The 19,541-nt window shown below is 46.6% G+C and overlaps 1 protein-coding gene across 3 annotated transcripts in view; it reads right to left on the bottom strand.

Annotated features, from left to right (window-relative positions):
- Positions 1–1,112, bottom strand: part of LOC131481158 (nibrin-like) — a 39,853-nt gene extending 38,741 nt beyond the window's left edge. Inside the window, exon 1 of one of the 3 annotated variants that reach the window (XM_058668820.1) lies at positions 956–1,112. In XM_058668820.1, coding sequence (XP_058524803.1) covers positions 956–992 — 37 coding nt within the window. In that variant the 5' untranslated portion in view covers positions 993–1,112. Of the gene's footprint in view, positions 1–230; positions 756–955 lie in introns of those variants that run through there. The other 2 variants (XM_058668822.1, XM_058668823.1) reach the window with 2 other exon arrangements.
- Positions 1,113–19,541: the final 18,429 nt, after the last annotated feature.

The raw sequence follows: 19,541 nt of genomic DNA, 5'->3' as shown, positions 1-19,541 counted from the left end.
CTTCTGGCTCCCAGCTTTGCACTGGTCCAGCTCTGCCCATGCAGGCCATCCCGAGAATGGAGGACTTCTCTGTATTTCCTGCTCTCATTCAAATGAAACAAAGAGTTCCTAACTTTTCTTTTCTTTAAACCTCTTACATAGCCAGTCAACACTGCCTCTCTGCAGACCCTTTTCCCAATCACAATGTCAACACCCGGAGCACACAGGCTATCATGGCTTCACCGGCTCACCCTTTGATCAGCCAATAAGGACCACAAACAGCAGGCAGGCAACTAGCAACTTCTCCTAGAGAAGTGCAGACACACAACAAGGGGGCGGGGTGAGTGGCCTGGCTTTTGGGGCAGCTCCCCTGGGACACCAGCATCCCGGGTTTGTGCAGGGGCTTCAGTCCCAGCACCGCCAAGGCGCACTCTGACAGACAGCAACTGAGGCCCTTGCATCCCTGGGTTCCTGGCTCGGGCCTGGCCAGCCCCAGGGTTGGACACATCTAGGCCAGTGAACTCGGACATGCAAGATCTGGTCTCTTTCTCAAAAAGAAAAAGTCTGGGCCACCCCCTCTTGCTGACAGCACGGGGACGCGTCTGAGACCACAGGAAGCTGCTCCGTGCACCTGTTTCTCCTCAGCCTCCTCAGCCAGGGCTCAGCGCAGGGCCAGCCGCCCACCGCCCATGCCCACTGCACAGCGCCGGGGGCCCACCGGCCACTGCACAGCGCGGGACACGGCCGGGCGTCCACCCGCCCACGCCCACGCCCCAGGGCCGGGGACAGCGGCCTTCCCCGCCACGGCGCAGCCGGGACCACCACGCGCCCGCCAGACCCCGGCTTTCCTTCCCGTGCCCCCTGCCCCCTGCCCCGGAAGGTAAGGGCACCGCACCGGAAGCGGCGCTCCCACACCTCCTTCCCCGCGGCGGCCGCTCCCCAGAACCCGGGCCCTCTGTCCCTTCTCTGTCCTTACCTCGGGCTGGGCCCGCGGCCGGGAGTAGCTTCCACATGGGCCCTGCTGCCGCCCGACGCCACCGGCGCCAGCCCGCCTGCCAGCCGCCCGAGCTCCGGCCGTGCGCGCTCCCGGGCCGCGCGAGCCTCTGTGCTGCCGGCGGGACGCAGCGGGCGTGCGGCCAGGGCGCGGGGCGCCACCTGCTGGGGAGCCAGGAACGGCGCTGTCTCTGCAGAAGTTCACCAGGTACTTGTTGGCAAGAATGGCAGAGAGAGCAGGAGAGACACACAAATCTTTCCAGCTGCCCTGTGGTTCCCCAGATGGCTCAAAGATCAGGGCTGGACCAGGCCCAAGTCAGGAACTTCATCAGGGTCTGCCTTGAGGGGTAGGGGCCCAAGCACTGGGGCCATCTTCCAGCTGGTTTGGAAAGATTTTTTTTTTTTAATTCTTCTTAGCTGAGGACGTTTTTCATTGATGCATGAAGATACTCCATGCATTTGGATTTCCTAAGTTGCAATGATTCATTTGTGTGGATCCCTAAGGAGAGTGTTAGCAGTAAGGATGACGGTTTCATCCCAAAGTAACTCCCTTAGATTTTCTTTTTCAAATTCAACTTCTCCTAACTTTTGTTTCATATTATGCTCTCATCTAATCATACAGTAAGTATGGATAGTCTGCCACTATTTCGATTTTTTCCTGTTCCAAGTTGATTTACGGTCTCCTAATGTATCATCACCTAACTGCAAAACTAATTTTTTCTTCAACCCAGGACACCTCCGAGTACTTGTGATGGTGTAATTTCTGCTTTTCTGAAAGAACTTGGAGGAGACCTGATAGAGGAGCTTCGGGAACACCTCCGTCAGGACACAGTCCCTGCAGGTAAGCACAAGAACCAGGGCAGGGAGCAGCCCAGACCATGCCCAATTACAGTACCCACCAGTACAGCTGTGGCTCAGATATGAGGGTAGGCAAGGCTGGGCCAGTGCTTGGCACCCACTGGCAGATCTGAGAACCAGGACAGGGTGCAGGACAGGCTGAGTCAGGCCACAGCACCAACCAATTCACATTTAGGGCTGCGACTGGGGGCTAGCTAGGCTGGGTTGGGTGGCACTACCCACCTGCATGAGCTGCAATTGGGTACAAACCATGCCAGGCCAGGCTACAGCACCAGCCAACAAATGCCGAGGTGAGGGCAACACATGCCAGACCGGGCTGCAGCACCCACCAGTACATGTGAGACCTGGGGGGGGGGGTTTAGGGAGCAGCAGGGGATTCTACTGGTGAGAGTGAGACCTGGGACTGAGGGCAGACCAAGCTTGACAGGGCTACAATACCCATAGGGCTACATGTGAGCTGGGAAAGCCAGCAAGGCAGGGTGACTATAACCACTGTGCATGCATGAGTCAGAGTAAGTGCAGGCTGCTCAGGCTTTGCCATAGCGTCAGGGCTGGCAAATGCTGGAACTAGGGACAACTCCTGTCAAGCTAGTCCGCAGAACCACCAGGAAAGTGCAAGATCTCCCAGTAGGGAAACTGGGCACCTCTCTAATGGGCTGCAACTCCCAAGGGTAAGCATGAGAAGCAGGGCTTGGGGTGGGACTGGCTGGACAAGCAGTGGCATCTGCTGGAAATAGTGTGGGCTGGATAACGGGGTTGGTTGGGTTGAGCAAGGCTAAAACACCCATTGACGTATATGACAGCTGAATGGGATGTGTGGCAGACGGGACCAGGATTGCAACCATGGTTGAATCGCAGGACCAGTGGACTGACCGTGGAGTGCAAGTATCAGAACTGGGCCTCCTCAGTAGCTAAGGCAGAGCAGTGGATGGCATACCAGATGCACATGGAGGATATGACCGTGCACTGGGACCTGCAGTGGACATCTGCTACCAAGGCAGAAGAAGGAAGGTAAAAACAAACTGGACAACTACCCCAGCCAAGTGTTGACAGCATTTATCTGGGCAAATGGAAACTAAGGTGGACTGTGTCAGCCAGTGGTCCTTGGATGGATTTCCTCATCCTTGAAGCAACAAAGCTAACAGCATTTCAGAACTGTTAAAACCACTTGAGCAGAACCTTCAGAGCATGCTTCACATCAGGGACCCTGATGCTTCACATCAGGGTGGCCATTCCCCATCCCCAGGTACTGAGGCAGTTGGAAGGCTGGGTGCAGCTTCTCTTCTTATCTCCTCCCTTGCCCCCAGATACAGGAGGAAGAAAAGGAAACTTGCAAACAATGGTCTCACCCACTTGCCCCTAACCCCTAATCCTTCCCAGCCCCAATCAACCATGTAAACATCATCATTTTAAAAATGTGATTTAGGGAGCTATCACTTAACATAGTGACTAACATAGTGACTAACATAGTGACCTCCTTCCAACATCAGAGTGACTATTTGCTTGCTGGCTTCATCTGTTGAGTCGGACTTGCTTCCAATGCAGACCCTGGGAGAGAGTGATGATACTTGGGTTCGTTCTTTTCTTTTTTCTTTTCTTTTCTTTTCTTTTCTTTTCTTTGTCTTTCTTTCTTTCTTTCTTTTTTCTTCCTTCCTTCCTTCCTTTTTCCTCTTTTTTTTCTTTCTTTCATTGGAATTGTTTTCATTTTGTTGTTAAACATCTTCAGTTTTTTCATCAGTGTTTTATAATTTTCATTGCAGATCTCATTTAATCCTTAAATTTGTCCAAGGGTGTATATGTATGTATGTACTTTTTGTATGCATTTTTTTAAGATTTATATATTTTATTACAAAGTCAGATATACAGAGAGGAGGAGAGACAGAGAGGAAGATCTTCCATCCGATGATTCACTCCCCAAGTGAGCTGCGACGTCTGGTGTGCGCTGATCCGATGCCGGGAACCAGGAACCTCTTCTGGGTCTCCCACACGGGTGCAGGGTCCCGATGCATTGGGCCGTCCTCGACTGCTTTCCCAGGCCACAAGCAGGGAGCTGGATGGGAAGTGGAGCTACCGGGATTAGAACCAGAGCCCATACGGGATCCCGGGGGGTTCAAGGCGAGGACTTTAGCCATTAGGCCACGCCGTTGGGCAGTGTATGTATTTTCAAAAGAAATGATTTTACTTGAAAAGACAGAGTTACATAGAATTTCCATTCCCAAATGGCTGCAGAGGCCAGAGCTGGGCCATTGTGAAGCTGGGTGCTAAGAACTCCTTCCTCATCTCCCACATGGGTGCAGGTTCCCAAGGACTTGGGCCATTCTCCACTGCTTTCCCAGTCACTGGGTTGGGAAGGGAAGCAGCCAGGCCATGACCCAGTGCCCACAGGGGATGCCAGTGCTGCTGCAGAGGATCAGCCTGCGTCACTGCTCCAGCCCCTGTGTGTATTTCTGTAGCTACTGGGACTGGGATTGTTCTCATCAAGTTCTTTCTCAGCCAAGAGCCTGTCGGCCTATCAAAATACTACTGGAGTAATTCAAAGCAGTTTGACGAGAACTGGTATTAGCTGTTTCTTGGAGGTTTGGTAGAAGTCTTTAGTGAAGTTTTCTGGTCCTGAGCTATTACATTACCAGTTATTTGTTCAAGTGTTCTATGTCTTTGTAACTTAAGTTAGGTAAATTACATGTTCCCGTAGATTTATCAGTTTCTTCCAAATTTCCTGATTTGTTGGCATATATTCATAATAGTTCTGACTGATTCTATTTCTGTAGCAACCATTGTTTTCTCATTCAAGTGATCTTTTTAAAGATTAATTGTATGTATTTGAAATGAAGAGTGACAGAGAGAGTGGCCAAGATGAAGAGATCTTCCATCCCATCTGTTTGTTAACTCTCCAGATGGCTGTAAAAGCTGAGCCTGGCCAGACCCAAGTCAGGAGCCAGTCTCTTTTAATTTCCTAAGAATTGTTTTGTGGCCTACTGTATGATCAGTCTTAGTGTTCTGTGTGCTGATGAAAAGGATGTGCATTCTACAAGTGTGAGGTGGGACAGTGTACATGTGTGTTGGGTCACTTGGTGTATGGTGTGTACTGAGTTTGTTATTTCTTTGTTGACTTTTTGTCTTGTTGATTTGTTCATAGATGAAAGTGGAGTTTGAATTATCCCATTATGATTACTGCTATGTCTCCTTTAGGATCTACTAAATTTCTGTTTATAAAATGGTGCTCTTGCATTAGTTGTGCATGTATTTTCAATGGTCATATTGTCTGTTAAACTGATCTCCTTACCATTATTTAGGATCATGGTCTCTTTTAACAATTTTTGTCTTAAAGTTTACTTTATCTACTGTAAGCATGGTGAATCCCTGCTCACCTTCAATTTCCATTAACATGGAGTATCTTTTTGCTTTTTTTTTTTTTCAGTATATATTTACTTTTGGGCCAGGCATGGTGGCAAGGCAGCTAAATTCCTCGCTTTTAACACATTGGGATTGCAAATGGGCACCAGTTCTAATCCCAGCGACTCTGCTTCCTAACCAACTCCCTTCTTGTGGCCTGAGAAAGCAGTTGAGGTAGGCTCAAAACCTCGGGAACAGGCACCCCCGTGGGAGACCTGGAGGAAATTTCTGGCTCCTGGCTTGGAATCGGCACAGCTGCAGCCATTGTGGTCACTTGGGGAGTCAATCATCGGACAGAAGATCTTCTCTGTTTCTTCTCCTTTCTGTATATATGACTTGGCAATAAAAATAAAGAAATTAAAACAGAAAAGATTTTTGCTTTTTATTGGAAAGTCAGATTTATAAAGAGAGGGAGAGACAAAGATCTTCCATCTGTTGGTTCACTCCCCAAGTGGCCACAGTTGGCCATCCTCAACTACAAGGAGTTGAATGGGAAGTGAAACACCCAGGATATGAACCAGCACCCATAGGGGATCCAGGTGCACGCAAAGTAAGGACTTTGCTACTAGGCTACCATGCTGAACCTAGGGTTTGTGTGAATACCAGGCCTGTGTTCAGCTGGGCTGGCCTGGGCTCTTCGCATGGGTGAAGTCTGAGCTCACCCAGGTAAGCTTTCTTTGGGGAACTCCCCAGCTGGACCACTGGACTCAAACTCAGGCCACAAGCAAACTCACAATGTATTAGTCCGACCTTAAGGGGTATGTGTCAGAATGGCCTCCTCTGTTGCTGAGCACAGCATGCCCAGATGCAAGTGGGAGCCATGACAACCAGCTCATCTAGGCTAGCAGAGGATGTTTCATCAGAGCATGGAAAAGCAGATCAGGTTGAAGAACTCTCCTGCCCAAGCTTTGCATCAAGTGCCTGGGTCTATGGATGTACATTGTGGTGGGCTTGGTCAGCCAATAGACTTTGGAAAGATTTCCTCAACCCTTGTGCATTGAAACCAATGTCAACTGTCAAAACCACTCAAGTAACACCCTTGGAATACCTTTTCCCACTTCAGGGTCTCTAAGGTGTCATCAGTGACTGCTCCCCGTCCCTGGGTGCTGATGTAGTAACAAGAGTGGCCTCCTCCTCTTCCCTCCCTGTGGATACAGGAGAAAAAGGAATTTAAACATTTGTGCCCTTCACCTTCCTCCAGGCCTTGATCTTGTCTGTCCTAATGAGATCCACATGGACATGCATCCCTCTCAACTATGTGAACAATATGAAAATAAAATATTTTGAAAAGTGTTCTTCCACTCATTTGTGTTGTTAATTGTCATATGTTTTACTTCTGTCTTAACTCTCATAATTAAGAATTTTAAAAATCTTTTCTATGATGAAATATTATTATTCCTTGTGAACAGTCAACTGGATTTTTAATATTTTTAGAACAAAAATATTCATATTTTTTAGTCAGCATTGTTGCCATTCTCCCTTTCTTCGTGTATATATTTCATTGGTGTAATGCACCTTCTAAGTGAAGAATTTGCTGTTAGCATAGTGCCAGTTCATGGTATCCAATTTTCTCAGTCTTCACTCTTCTTCCTTCCTTCCTTTCTTTCTTTCTTTCTTCCTTTCTTTCTTTCTTTCTTTCTTTCTTTCTTTCTTTCTTTCTCTCTCTCTCTCTCTCTCTCTCTCTCTCTCTCTCTCTCTCTCTTTCTTTCTCTCTCTCTCTCTCTCTCTCTCTTTCTTTCTTTCTAACACAGAAATTGAAAACTTCTTCTTTCTGATTCACTTCCCAAATGCCTAGGGCTATGCAAGGCCCATGCCAGGAATAAGGAACTCAGTCATTGCCCATGGATTTCCCAGGGACATGAGCAAAAAGCAGGATTGGAAGAGTAGCCAGCTTGAACCAGTCCTCCACTATGGGATGCTGGTGTCGCAAGCAGCAGCTTAACACACTGCACCATGCTGGCTCGAATTTGTCAGATTATGTCTTTACTTCAGCACTTAAAAAGAAAGACACTTAGACTGTCTGGATTACATGTTTTTTGGGTCATTTGATTATCATTGTTCCTGTGTATCTTTTTTATTTTTTGTATGAAAGTTTAAAATTTGCCTGTTTTTTTTCTTACAATTTATTTATATATTTTATTGGAATGGCAGATCTGATTTATAGAGAGAAGGAGAGACAGAAAGCTCTTCTGTCTGCCGGTTTGCTCTTAGAGTAGCTGCAATGGCCAGATGTGAGCCAACCCCAATCTGGGACCCTTCTCTAAGTCTCCCACACAGGTGCAGGGTCACAAAGCTTTGGGTCACCCTGTACTGTCTTCCCATGGAGCTGGATGGGAAGTGGAGCAGGCAGGACACAAACCAACACTCATATAGGATCCCAGCACTTGCAAAGTGAGGATTGAGCCTTTGAACCGTCACACCAATTCAAACTATTGTGATTGCATAAATGTGGTTTCTGTTGTATTTTTCCTGTTTGTGGTTTGTTTTCTGATTGCTATTTAAACATTTTTTCTCTGTATATGTATTAAGATTTATGGCAGATTTACAGGGAGTAGAGAGACGGAGAGCTTGCATCTGCGGTTCACCGCCCAGATGGCTGAAAAGGCCAGAGCTGGGCACCTGGAAGAGCCTCGAAGCTGATTGCTTTTTTTGTTTCTTAAAATGTAACACTTTTCCAGGTTTTAGTTCTCCAGATAGTTGGTTCTCAACCTAGTCTCTTTTCCTCTCCCTCTGGATTCCAAGTATATGTTTGCTGCTTGATAGTTTCCCATATGCCATTATGTCTGAGTGGTCTTTTAAGTCATTCTACCAGTCTGTGTTTTAGGTTGCAGTACTATTAATCAAGCCTCTGGGCTGGCTCTTTGTGCAGTGTCCTGAATGGATTATTTCAGAATGCGTTGTTCAGCTGCACTAACATCATCCTTTAGTGTTTCTTCTCATTTCTCCAATTGTTCTTTTTCAAACTTTTGAATTTTTTCAACATCTTTATCCTTACACTGAGTTAACATGTTTGTCTGCTTTTCTAACACCTCTACCAATTACAAGACTGTGTTCATTTTTTGGTTTTTCATCTATTCATATGCCATATTTTCATTAGCATGTTCAATTTCCTATGGTAGAGTAAAAATTGTGATTCTGGGCCCAACGTGGTAGCATAGTGGCTAAAGTCCTGCCTTGCATGTACCAGGATTCCACATGGGCTCCAGTTTATGTCCAGGCAGCCCCACTTCCCATGCAGCTCCCTGCTTGTGTTTTGGGAAAGCAGTCGATGATGGCCCACAGACTTGGGCTTTGTACCTTGGAAGATGCTCCTGGCTCCTGGCTTCAGATCAGCTCAGCTCAGCTCCAGCTGCAGTGGCCACTTGGGAGAGTGAAATCAGCAGATGGAAGATCTTCCTCTCTGTTTCTTCTCCTCTCTGAATATCTGACTTTCCAATACATAAAAATAAATAAGTTTTAAAAGAAAAATTGTGGATACGGTCTTGAATTTGAATTTTGTCCTTAGCACTGTTTAGTGTTGGTGCAGGCAGGAAGTTAATTTACTGGCAGAGCTGCTGGATTCTGCTAACAGTTAAATTTAGGGAGAATCAGAGTAACTCAAGGTCTGGCCTTTTGGAGGGTAGCAATTTAATGTCTATGGTGTTCATTACATTCTAGCTCTACTGATGGTCCTAAACTCTGTCTTCTAGAACCGTGTACCTCTAAAATCTAACAGTTGCTGACTTTTAACTGGGTGCATGGATTGTCACTCAGCTTGGTGTTACTTCATACTTCAGGAAATCATGTAAACTTCCGGAGTGTCTTCTGTGAGGCTTCCTCGAAGTACACTGCTTAGTGAATTCCCGTAGGAGCCCTCGCCTGTGATGTTTTCTCTCATCCACTCCACTCTCTGTATTACTTTGCAGAATGCCCAACGTGTGCACACACACACACACACAAAGGAAATGACTTCAGAGCACACCCCACTTCTTTAAAAAGTTAATTCTGGACTGCTATCCATTGAATCTAAACTTGAGATACAGCTAGTCTTCATTACATTGAAAGGTAAGTCCAATTCTCATTACTCTGATTAGAATCACGAAAAGTAACTTACTTTCTTTCTTTCTTTCTTTCTTTCTTTCTTTCTTTCTTTCTTTCTTCCTTCCTAATTATTTTTATTTAAAGATTTGTTTATTTATATTGGAAATTTGTATTGGAGCAGAGACAGGGAGGAAGATCTTCCATCCATTGATTCACTCCCAAGCAACCGCAATGGCCGGAGCTGTGCCAATCCAAAGCCAGGAGCTTCCTCCTGGTCTCCCACATAGTACAAGGCCCCAAGGCTGTGGGCCATCCTCAATCGCTTTCCCAGGCCACAAGCAGGGTGCTGGATGGGAAGTGGGGCTGCTGGGATACAAACTGATGCCTCTGTGGCATCCTGGCTCATGTAAGGCAAAGACTTTAGTGGCTAGGCTACCGCCCCAGGCCCAACAATTGTGTATTTTAAGTTTTATCAGAAAGCAGATTTACAGAGGGATTGAGAGACAAAGATCTTCTATCTGCTGTCTGCTCTCTGAATAGTTTCAACAGCTGTAACTGAACTGATCCAGAGCTGGAGCCAAACTGATCTGAATCCTGGAGCCAGGAGCTTGAAGCTTCTTCCAGGTCTCTCACGTGGGTGTGAGGGACCAAGCCTTTAGGCCATCCTCCATTGCTTTCCCAGGCCCTAAGCAGGGAACTGAATGGGAAATAAAGCAGCCGGGACATGAACTGGTGTCCATATAGGGCCCAGGTACATGCAAGAAGGTGATGAACCACTTAAGCTATAGTGCTGGTCCCTGAAGAATGTTTTCCAATTATCCTGTGGTTTATCAGTGGTCTTTCTTGGATTTATTTAACCAGCTCCTTCCCCAAAGGTTTGCTTTTGTTTCTTTGTTTGTTTGTTTTTCAAATCGCATGGGCAGCAGGGTAATTCAGAATTCAGGTTGTTTGATCCTCAATTCCATGCTGTAAGGCTAGTCCTGGAGCCTCTTGCCTCGTTTTCCTTCCAGGAATGTTTACAGTGAAGCTTTTAAGACTCTCTGAACTGATGTAACTGTGACGTGATCTAAGTGGCTTTATGCCATGAGCATCCCTATAACCAAGTTAAATTCAATCTTTATTCTGTTTCATTCTGAGATCTTCAGTGTTTCACAAGCAGGGACTTTGCACAAGTTACTTTTATTTATTAGTAGTATTTATTTAGGACTTTTTTTTACCACTGCCTGTTGGTTACATAGTATTTTTTTCTTTTTTGGATATACAGAGAGAAGGAGGACAGAGAGGAAGATCTTCGATCTGATGATTCACTCCCCAAGTGACCTCAACGACCACAGCTGAGTCAATCAGAAGCCAGGAGCCAGGAGCTTCCTCCTGGTCTCTCACGTGGGCACAGGGTCCCAAAGCTTTGGGCTGTCCTCGACTGCCTTCCCAGGCCACAAGCAGGGAGCTGGATGGGAACTGATGCCCATATGGGATGCTGGCACATGCAAGGCAAGGACTTTAGCCACTAGGCTACCGCATTAGGCTCTACATACTGCTATGACACACCCAATTCCCCTATGTGTTAGTGGATGCTATAGCCCAGCTGGTCCGCATCTATTCTTGCTCTCCTGTGTGCCAGCAGGTGCGGCAGCCTAGCACAACCTGCTATGCCCCCAATATCAGCCCATCCACAGTCCTAGCTCTCATGCCTACTAGTGGAAGCAGTGACCCAATAAGAGAATTCTCAAAGTTCCCCAACCAGGCTGGATCCTAGCCCTGGACCTCGTTTGTGTCGGAGAGTACTGTGGTCCAGTTTAAAATGGCACACCCCAGTCTTGGCATATGTCAACAGGTGCTGCAGGCTGGAACATCCTGGCCCAGCCCCAGTCCTATCTCTCACTGGCACAGGCAGCAGGTTAGCCCAGCCTGACCTACTTCAATCTCTCAGGTGAACCGCCAGCTGTTGCAGTTCACTCTGGTTTGGCCTACACCCCATCCTGGCTCTTGCTCATGCCAGTGTGCTCTGAACTGGCCTAGCCCAGTCCACCCCCAGACCCAGCTCATACAAATGTCAGTGGGTTCTGGCCTGCCTCCATCCTGGCTCTCATGCTCAATAGCTGTACCCTAGCAGGAGTTCACCCAGTTCTTCTACAAGGCTCTTTCCCAGCCCAGAATCTCACTTGTGCTGGTGGGTGCTGCTACCCAGATTGACATGGCTGGTCCCTAGTCCTGGCACTAATTGGTGTGTGCTGCAGCCTAGCCTAGCCTGCCCTACACTCATTCTGGCTTTTGCTAGTGCCAGCAGTTGCTGGAGCCTAGCCCAAACTAGCCAAACGTAGCCCACACATATTCCAATGGTTGTTGCAGCCTTTCCCTGCCTGGTCTACCACTAGCCCTAGCTCTTGCATTCACCAGTGGAAGCTGCAGCCTAGCAGGGGAGTCCTCAAGGTTCCCCTACCAGACCCATTCTAAGCTCTTGGATTTGCATATCCTGTAGGTGCTTCTAACCAACCTGGTATGGTCCAACTGCACTCTCAGCTCTTGCTGCCAGGTGTTGCACCTTAGCCCAACTGGATGCAGTCCACACCATGTCTTGGCTCTTGTGTGTGTCTGTGGATGCTGAGGCCTGCGTCAGCCCAGCCTGCTCACAATCCTGGCACACACAAATGCTGAGTGTTGCAGTCAGCGCCAGTGATCATGCTTCCCAGCAGAAGCTGCAGCCTGGTGGAGGATTTCCCCTACCAGTCTTCCTCCCAGCCCCAGATCTCATGCATGCTAATGGATGCCACAGTCCTGCTTGGCATGGTGTGCCCTCAGTTCTACTATTTTCATGTGCCAGCAGGTACTGTAGCCTGGCCCATCCTGACATCCTCCCAGCCCTGGCTCCAGTGAGTGTCAGTTGAGTTCCGTAGTCCAGCCTTCCTTAGCCTATCACCACTCCCAGCTCTCCATTTAAATCAGTGGTTGCTACAGTCTCATAGACATGAGCCTAAGTCCCTGCAGATTCTGCCCCCACAGCCAGTTCTCTAGCATTCTGGTGAGTGCTGTGGCTCACCTCCAGCCCTGACACTCATGGGTAAATACTTCAGCCTAGCAGAGACAGGCATGACTTGCAGCTTCAGCTTTTCCATCTGTCAGCAAACAGGCTATGCAGTTTAGCACAGCTCATGTCTCCCACATGGGCAGGCGCCTTCTCCTGATCCAAGCATGTCCTCCAAAATCCCCCCTCCAAACCACCTGGTCTTGGCTCCCTCACCTATCTGTGAGTGCAGTGACCTGTCTGTGAAAGACCATACAAGTCATTCCTTCCCTGTCAAACATGCCTTCAGGTCCTCCCAATCCAGTGTGCTCCTGGGTGCTTGCTTCAGCAGCACATATACGAGTATGACCAGACACAATTCTCTGGGCAATCTGCAGTTCTCCCCCAACCCCCATTCTGAGGGCTGGGTGTTCCCCACATCCACACATATCATTTAAAAATAGAAATAGGTAACGGTGCTGGCATACTGGTATAGTTCATACAGATTTGGCATTATCCAGCCCCAGAGTGCCCACCACCCACTGGCTCTTTTGCTGCTGGCAATAGAACACTTGCCTAGGTACAATGCAAGCTAGCCAGTTGCCTGCAGTTTAGACTTAGGATACTTTTAAAAGGTGTATATACATCATAGATGAAATAGTATGTCATTAACTTATGGAAGACTGTGACTACGAAGAAGATTAAGCTGAAAGCCAACAGAGGTGATAAAATAGAATGCTAAACTGTCACCCCATGGAAGTCAGAAAAGGAGAAGAACTCAGCGAGACAGAGAGAAAAGAAGGAGTCTGCTAAGACTGATTCTCGGCTGCATCAGTAACTGTGTGCAGATGTGGATCAACATCACCACTTACAGACAAAAACAAGCATTTTCAAGATGGCCAAATAGAGCAGTTCAGCACTTACCTCATCCAGAAGACCCAAATCAGCCACATGTCAAGGTTGAGTGCCAAGGGCCAGCACCTGAATGCAGTAACGGGACAGTGGGTACAGGGCAGGACACCAAGACACAGCAGCACAGAAGAGGGGAATAAAATCCAGGTAGGCAGACCCAGAGCCAGTGGGATTCCCTCCCACAGGGGAAAGGCCGAGCAAGGGAGCACCAGCAGAGCCCACCAGTGTGAACCCCCAACGTGGGCAACACCTGCCCAACAGCAATCCAGTCAGCACAGACCAGAAGCTTGGTAAGGAGGGCTCCCTTGGAAACACAGCAGCTTTGCTCCAGAGAAGTGGGGCCCATGTCCTGCCCTGACCCTCAGAGCGTGCAGGCTGAGGCAGGGAGGTGCCATTTACAGGAAGGAGGCACTGGTAGAAGCCATGCTATGCTAAAACAGAAGCCTCAGTGTATCTTTCTTTCAAAAGCCCACAAACAGCCCTGCATGAGGAAGACTGAGGCTCAGGGGTCGAAAGGAGCAGGGGTGACCCTAGCATCACAGCTCACACACCTGCTGCACATCTCAGTCCAAGGAACCTAGAAGTAGGGGTGCCTGCCCTTTTGCACTCTCGGATCATCCCCTGCCCCCTTTACCACTTCCCCTGACCACTCAAAGCATCACTCATTGCTGCTGAAACACGTACAAACTGACACTCAGGGGTCCTATGTCCTGTACAATTTCCCCTCTGAGACCCAAAGCTGTTTCTGGAGTAGGGACACCAAGACACAGGTTTTAGACTAGGGTCTGAGCACACATTAGAGTGTGTCCATGTTGTGGACAATGCACCTTTGGGAGGGGAAATGTGCAGTCACGCTTGATGCTGTACCTAGCTAACTAATAACAGCAGTGCAGCAAAGGGCCAGCAGGGACTGGCAGTGTGGTGCAGCCGTTTAAGCCACCACCTGTGATGTCTGCACCCCATAAGAGCAGGAGTTCGTGTCCTGGCTGCTCCACTTGCCATCCAGCTCCCTGCTAATGTGCCTGGGAAAGCAGCAGGCAACAGCCCAACACCTTGGGATCCTGCAGCCATGGAGGAGTCTTGCCCGGATTTCCCAGTGCCTAGCTTTGTCCCAGCACAACCACTTGGGGAGTGGGCCTTCAAACAAGAAATTTTGAAAAAAAAATAATAATAACAGGCAGGGTTCTGGCCCAAGATTCCATGCTTTCACTAGCCCAGCATTTGGACTAGCTAGGGATCCTAACCCATGGTTTCTGTGCCTCACTCAGGTCCAGCTTTGGTCCTAAGAGATCCAGCCTTTCCCACAGAAGTTGGTAAGTTCTTTGTTTATTTGTTTGTGTGTTTCAATTGGAAAGGCATATATAGAGAGGAGATACAGAGAACCATCTCTCACGTGCTGGTTCACTCTGCAAGTGGCCACAATGCCTGAGACTGACCTGATCCAAAGCCAGTAGCTTCTTCTGGGTCTCCATTGCAGATGCAGGGTCTCAAGGCATTGAGTCATCCTGTACTTTTTTCCCAGGCCACAAGCAGGGAGCCAGATGGGAAGCAGAGCAGCTAGCATACAAACCAGCACCCACAGACAATCCTTGTGGATGCAAGGCAAGGATTTAACCTGTAGGGTATTGCATCAGGCCCAGAAGTTGCCAAGTTTCTAGGCCCTTGCAAGGCTCTACCTCTTGCCTGCAGCTCCGGGCTGGGGATTCAGTACCCACAGACTGGCTCTGTCCCCCCTGCTCCCGCCTCAGCACATGGCCCATGCAGAGTGCCTGGGAATATTTCCTGTTCTGTTGCACTACCACATTTCCCCTCAAATCTATCTACTCAGAAAGCATCTGGGGAACCTGCCTCTCCCAGTCAGCATTAGTGACTTTGTGAGTCTGTGAGCTCACCCTTGTCCTTGAGTCACTGTTGATCTCAAGTCGTGTTTGCTGGAAGCCTGTATGCCAGGGGCACCTGCTATACCAGCAGGAAGTGTTCACAATACCTGAGAAGCTCCTCACTCCAATACTTCCCTCAGGAAATCACTGGAGACCTGTATGTATCACAGGGTTCCCAGCAACTACACTGGCCCACAGCCTCACCCCAGATGAGCATAATAGCACTTCCGGAAATCAAAACGTGAGGACAAACTGATGAAATGCCTGCTGAAGAATTCAAAGGGGAGGCTGATGCTGTGATACAACGGGTTAAGTCACTGTGTGTGAGGCTGGCATTGTGGGGGGTCTGGAGGAAATTCCTGACTGTTGGGGCTCAGTTCTGACCGCCATGGCCATCTGGAGACTCAATCAGTGAGTGGAAGATCTCAATAATCATTCTTTCTGTCTTACTCTCTTTCAAATAAATCAATGACTCCTCAGAAAACAGTCAAAGGCATCATTATAAGGTTATTCAAACAAACAGAAGAGAATAGCGGTAGACAGTTAAACAAAACTAGGTCATCAGTATATGGTTTGAATAAGAAATTCAGCAAAGAGAATGAGACTGAAAAGGAGTGAATAGAAATATTAAAAATGGAAGAACTCAATAAGACAAATTAAAAAATGCAAATGTTGGGGCTGGTGTTCTAGCACCAAGGATCAGGCTGTCACTTGCAATGCAGGCATCCCATACGGGCGCCAGGTCAAGTCTTGGCTACCTAGCCTATGTACTTGGCAAAGCAATGAAAGATGACTTGGGAGATCCAAAGGCAACTCCTGGCTCTTGGCTCTGGCCTAGCCCAGCCCTGGCCATTGTGGACATATGGGGAATGAATCAACATATAGGAGACATCTCTCTCTCAGCCTCCCCATCTCTGTGTAATTTTTCAAATAAAATAAACAAATTTTTCAGAAAAATAAGTGAGAGGGCCGCACAGTGTGTAAAAGTCTTCACATCAAGCAGAAGAAAGAACAGTTGATCTTCAAGGTATCTTTTGAAATATTGGTAAAAAAAAGAAAGAATGCAACAGTGCTTGATATCTCTTCACTACTATACAGAAATCAATATTTAAATTTTGGAAGTTTCCCCCAAACAGATAAAAAAGAGTGGCTCAGAAAACCTACTCAGGTGCTGGTGTGGTGGCCAAGTAGGTTAAGCTCCATGTGACACATGCAATACAGGAGCTGATTCAACTCCTAACTACTCCACTTATAGTTCCGTTCCACTCATGTGGAAAATCTAGATGGAGTTCCAGGTTCTGGCTTTTATTGTGGCAATTGGGGGAGCAAACCAGTTTGTGGAAGCTCTCTCTTCCTGTCTCTTCCTTTCAAACAAATAAAATCTTCAAAAATGAAAGAACCTGTTCAATGAAACAACAGAGGAAACCTTCAATGTGGAATATGTGGCAACTCACATATATGAAGCTGACAGAATCTCAAATGAACATGAACAGAAAAAATCCTTATTATGATACATTATAATCAAACTTTCAAACGCACGGCACAAAGAATTATAAATTGTGTGATTTTTGAAGGAACTCATTAGACTGGCAGCAGATTTCCCAACAGAAAACTTAACGACCAGGAAAGAATGGAGAGAGAAAATATGTATTTTGAAATTAAAAAAAATTAAAACCTGCCAACTAAAAATACTTCTCCAGTGAAGTTCTGTTTCATAAATGAAGTGAAATATTTTATATTTATTTTTTTTAGAGTGATTTTGATCCTATAGTCTTTTTTTAATTTTTTTTTTATTCATTGATTACATTGTATTATGTGATACAGTTTCGTTGGAAATGGGAATCACCCCACCCCTCCCCCTGCCCTCCGCCCATGTGGAATGTTCCACCTTGTTGCATATCCACTGAAGGTGAAATATTTTATAAAACAAACAAAATACAAAGAATTTTTATCACTATCCAATCAGGCTAACAAAGGATAACTAAGGAAACATTATATACAAAAGCAAAAAGGCTACCTTCATTGTGAAAATTTGACTTCTACTGGAAAACAACAACAAATATTTCAAAAACAAGAAATTAAAAAAATAAACCAGGGCCAACTCATTACCAACTAATTATACACTGAATGCAAAAGGACTAAATTCTGAGAAACACAGATTAGATGAATCAATTAAAAATAATGATAATAAAAGGAGCCAATAATATGCAACAGACTGCCCACAAGAAACAAACTTCATCAGTAAAAATACAGAGTGTAAGTGAAAGAATGAAAAAGATAATAGGTTCAGCATGGTAGCCTAGTAGCAAAGTCCTTACTTTGCGTGCACCTGGATCCCCTATGGGTGCTGGTTCATATCCTGGGTGTTCCACTTCCCATTCAACTCCTTGTAGTTGAGGATGGCCAACTGTGGCCACTTGGGGAGTGAACCAACAGATGGAAGATCTTTGTCTCTCCCTCTGTTTGTAAATCTGACTTTCCAATAAAAAGCAAAAATCATTTCTGTTTTAATTTCTTTATTTTTATTGCCAAGTCATATATACAGAGAGGAGAAGAAACAGAGAAGATCTTCTGTCTGATGATTGACTCCCCAAGTGACCACAATGGCTGCAGCTGTGCCGATTCCAAGCCAGGAGCCAGAAATTTCCTCCAGGTCTCCCACGGGGGTGCCTGTTCCCGAGGTTTTGAGCCTACCTCAACTGCTTTCTCAGGCCACAAGAAGGGAGTTGGTTGGGAAGCAGAGTCGCTGGGATTAGAACTGGTGCCCATTTGCAATCCCAATGTGTTAAAAGCGAGGAATTTAGCTGCCTTGCCACCATGCCTGGCCCAAAAGAAAATAAATACTGAAAAAAAAAAAAGCAAAAAGATACTCCATGTTAATGGAAATTGAAGGTGAGCAGGGATTCACCATGCTTACAGTAGATAAAGTAAACTTTAAGACAAAAATTGTTAAAAGAGACCATAATGGTAAGGAGATCAGTTTAACAGACAATATGACCATTGAAAATACATGCACAACTAATGCAAGAGCACCATTTTATAAACAGAAATTTAGTAGATCCTAAGGAGACATAGCAGTAATCATAATGGGCTAATTCAAACTCCACTTTCATCTATGAACAAATCAACAAGACAAAAAGTCAACAAAGAAATAACAAACTCAGTACACACCATACACCAAGTGACCCAACACACATGTCCACTGTCCCACCTCACACTTGTAGAATGCACATCCTTTTCATCAGCACACAGAACACTAAGACTGATCATACAGTAGGCCACAAAACAATTCTTAGGAAATTAAAAGAGACTGGCTCCTGACTTGGGTCTGGCCAGGCTCAGCCTTTGCAGCCATCTGGAGAGTTAACAAACAGATGGGATGGAAGATCTCTTCATCTTGGCCACTCTCTCTGTCACTCTTCATTTCAAATACATACAATTAATCTTTAAAAAGATCACTTGAATGAGAAAACAATGGTTGCTACAGAAATAGAATCAGTCAGAACTATTATGAATATATGCCAACAAATCAGGAAATTTGGAAGAAACTGATAAATCTACGGGAACATGTAATTTACCTAAATTAAGTTACAAAGACATAGAACACTTGAACAAATAACTGGTAATGTAATAGCTCAGGACCAGAAAACTTCACTAAAGACTTCTACCAAACCTCCAAGAAACAGCTAATACCAGTTCTCGTCAAACTGCTTTGAATTACTCCAGTAGTATTTTGATAGGCCAACAGGCTCTTGGCTGAGAAAGAACTTGATGAGAACAATCCCAGTCCCAGTAGCTACAGAAATACACACAGGGGCTGGAGCAGTGACGCAGGCTGATCCTCTGCAGCAGCACTGGCATCCCCTATGGGCACTGGGTCATGGCCTGGCTGCTTCCCTTCCCAACCCAGTGACTGGGAAAGCAGTGGAGAATGGCCCAAGTCCTTGGGAACCTGCACCCATGTGGGAGATGAGGAAGGAGTTCTTAGCACCCAGCTTCACAATGGCCCAGCTCTGGCCTCTGCAGCCATTTGGGAATGGAAATTCTATGTAACTCTGTCTTTTCAAGTAAAATCATTTCTTTCGAAAATACATACACTGCCCAACGGCGTGGCCTAATGGCTAAAGTCCTCACCTTGAACCCCCCGGGATCCCATATGGGTGCTGGTTCTAATCCCGGTAGCTCCACTTCCCATCCAGCTCCCTGCTTGTGGCCTGGGAAAGCAGTCGAGGATGGCCCAATGCATCGGGACCCTGCACCCGCGTAGGAGACCCAGAAGAGGTTCCTGGTTCCCGGCATCAGATCGGCGCACACCAGACGTCGCAGCTCACTTGGGGAGTGAATCATCGGATGGAAGATCTTCCTCTCTGTCTCTCCTCCTCTCTGTATATCTGACTTTGTAATAAAATATATAAATCTTAAAAAAATGCATACAAAAAGTACATACATACATATACACCCTTGGACAAATTTAAGGATTAAATGAGATCTGCAATGAAAATTAT

Source organism: Ochotona princeps, chromosome 9, assembly GCF_030435755.1.
Source record: "Ochotona princeps isolate mOchPri1 chromosome 9, mOchPri1.hap1, whole genome shotgun sequence".
Classification (NCBI taxonomy): Eukaryota; Metazoa; Chordata; class Mammalia; order Lagomorpha; family Ochotonidae; genus Ochotona; species Ochotona princeps.
This window is presented reverse-complemented; position numbering and strand designations above follow the sequence as displayed.